This window comes from Gadus morhua, chromosome 9, assembly GCF_902167405.1.
Source record: "Gadus morhua chromosome 9, gadMor3.0, whole genome shotgun sequence".
Taxonomy (NCBI): domain Eukaryota; kingdom Metazoa; phylum Chordata; class Actinopteri; order Gadiformes; family Gadidae; genus Gadus; species Gadus morhua.
In genome coordinates this window covers 12,083,098-12,085,597 of record NC_044056.1, presented here as the reverse complement: position 1 = coordinate 12,085,597, position 2,500 = coordinate 12,083,098, and the positions used below count along the sequence as shown (strand labels likewise).

Genomic DNA, 2,500 nt, shown 5'->3' with positions numbered 1-2,500 from the left:
ACGCCTGATATATAACAATCATATTTACAATCGATTAATAATTTCAACGTATAACGTAACCGTTGAAGCTTGACATGGTGTTTCTAGGTTAAATATTGACGTTTAGGCTCCGCGACTTCCGCAATGTTTAGCTGTTTCTATGGTCACGCATGCATGTTTGTGGAATTTAGTGCAGTAAAAAGTAAGATTTTCCCCTACGAAATGTAGTTGGGTAAAAGTATAAAGCCTCACAAAATAATGGTACTCAAGTAAAGTACAGATACAGTAACAAGTTACTTAAGGACAGTAACAAATGACTTGTACTTCGTAACTGTCCACCGCTGCTGGTTACCCACTGGTTACCAGCTGGTCTCTAACTGGTTACTCACTGATTACTCACTGCTAACCCGCTGGTCTCTAACTGGTTACTCACTCGCTGATGTATTGGGAGAAGATGAGGTTGGGGGAGGTGCCGGGGAGCGTGGTGATGCCTCCGATGTTGGAGGAGTAGGCGATGCCGAGACACAGTGCCCTGCACACGTCCAGCTGCCGTCGGCTGGAGGGGTCAGCCACCTGAGGACAAACCACTGGATCACACCTGGATCACACCCAGATCACACCAGGATCACACCCGGATCACACCTGGATCACACCCGGATCACACCCGGATCACACCTGGATCATGGCCGGATCACACCTGGATCGCATCTGGAACACACCTGGATCAAATCTGAATCACATCTTGATCACATCTGGGTAAAATCTTGATCACACCCGGATCACATCTGGATCACATAATCGGATGATGGATGGGTGATGGATGATGGATGGATGACGGATAAATGATGATGGATGATGGGTGATGATGATGGATGATGGGTGATGGCCGATGGGTGATGGGTGATGATGGGTGATGGGTGATGATGGATGATGGGTGATGGGTGATGAATGATGGGTGATGAATGATGGGTGATGATGGATGAGTAGATGAAGGTCCTTCCTACCTGGTTGTCAGTGGAAAGCTGCTCAGGAGAGGCAGGTGCTTCTGGATCCTCGCTGAGGGGCCGAGAGGAACATGTGTTATGATCCTATGTGGACTCAGGGGACCCCTACAGTACATCTGGTCCTGGGCTGATAATGACTTTTATTCTTTGAATGTCCTCTGTGTGATTCAGAGAGGTGATCCTGTGGCCTCTCTCACCCTCCAGCACGACGGTCCTCCTGCTCCTTCTGGTCCCAAGCCCGGTGGTCCTCCTGCTCCTTCTGGTCCATCTCTGATGAGACAACACAGGGATGAGCTCCTCCTCTGAGGGGCGTTTACACAGAGATGGTTGAGGGGGGGGGGGGGGGGGTTCCAGACCTACCATCCATCTCCAGGGCAGGGTTGTGAATGCCGGTTGGCTCTGCCCCCTCTTTGTCCCCGGGCTTCAGCACCTGAGTGATGACCGCGTCCACGATGGGCATCACCATGGTGACGGCCGAGGTGTTGTTGACCCACATGGAGAGGAATGCACAGCCGCACATAAAGCCAAGCATCAGCCTGGAACACAAGAGTGACCTCATCACTGGTGACCTCATCACCAGAGTGACCTCATCACCAGAGTGACCTCATCACTAGAGTGACCTCATCACTAGTGACATTCTCACCAGAGAGACCTCATCACTAGTGACTTGATCACTAGAGTGACCTCATCATTAGAGTGACCTCATCACCAGAGTGACCTCATCACTAGAGTGACCTCATCACTAGTGACATTCTCACCAGAGAGACCTCATCACTAGTGACTTGATCACTAGTGACCTCATCATTAGAGTGACCTCATCACCAGAGTGACCTCATCACTAGAGTGACCTCATCATTAGAGTGACCTCATCATTAGAGTGACTTCATCATTAGAGTGACCTCATCACTAGTGAACTCATCGCTAGAGTGACTTCATCATAAGAGTGACCTCATCACTAGTGACCTCATCACTAGAGTGACCTCATCAGTCCTCTAGTCACCCCCACCAGGGTGACTCACCATGCAGGGTTGACCCCCACCAGGGTGATGAGCTTCAGAGCGATCCTCCGATGGAGCCCCCACTTCTCTATGGAGGTGGCCAGGCAGATGACCCCGACCAGCAGGAAGTGGAAGTCCTTAAAGTACTCCTTAGCCACCTGCAGGGGGGGAGACGCAGAGAACCTTCATCAGAAGACCGCCGAGTGGGCTCTGTGCTCTGTGTTCTCTGTGTGTTCTTTGTTCTGTGTTCTTTGTGTGTTCTGTGATCTGTGTGTTCTGTGTTTTCTGTGGGATGTGTGCTCTGTGTGTCTTATGTTCTGTGTGTTCTGTGTTCTCTGTGTGTGTTCTGGGTTCTCTGTGTTCTTTGTGTTCTATGTCTTCTTTGTTCTGTGTGTGTTCTGTTCTGTGTGTTCTGTGTTCCGTGTGTTCTGTGTGTTCTATGTGTTCTATCTGTTCTGTGTGTTCTGTGTATTCTGTGTTCAATGTGTTCTGTGTTCCGTGTGTTCTGTGTGTTCTATG

The 2,500-nt window shown here is 49.8% G+C and overlaps 1 protein-coding gene across 1 annotated transcript in view; it reads right to left on the bottom strand.

The window, feature by feature from the left end:
* The window catches only part of slc13a1 (solute carrier family 13 member 1), a 9,980-nt gene that overhangs the window by 5,696 nt on the left and 1,784 nt on the right, over positions 1-2,500 (bottom strand). Inside the window, exons 3-7 of the mRNA XM_030367009.1 lie at positions 2,003-2,139; positions 1,344-1,519; positions 1,181-1,253; positions 984-1,035; positions 413-552 (exon numbers count right to left, since the gene is read on the bottom strand). Coding sequence (XP_030222869.1) covers positions 413-552; positions 984-1,035; positions 1,181-1,253; positions 1,344-1,519; positions 2,003-2,139 — 578 coding nt within the window. The remainder of the gene's footprint in view (positions 1-412; positions 553-983; positions 1,036-1,180; positions 1,254-1,343; positions 1,520-2,002; positions 2,140-2,500) is intronic.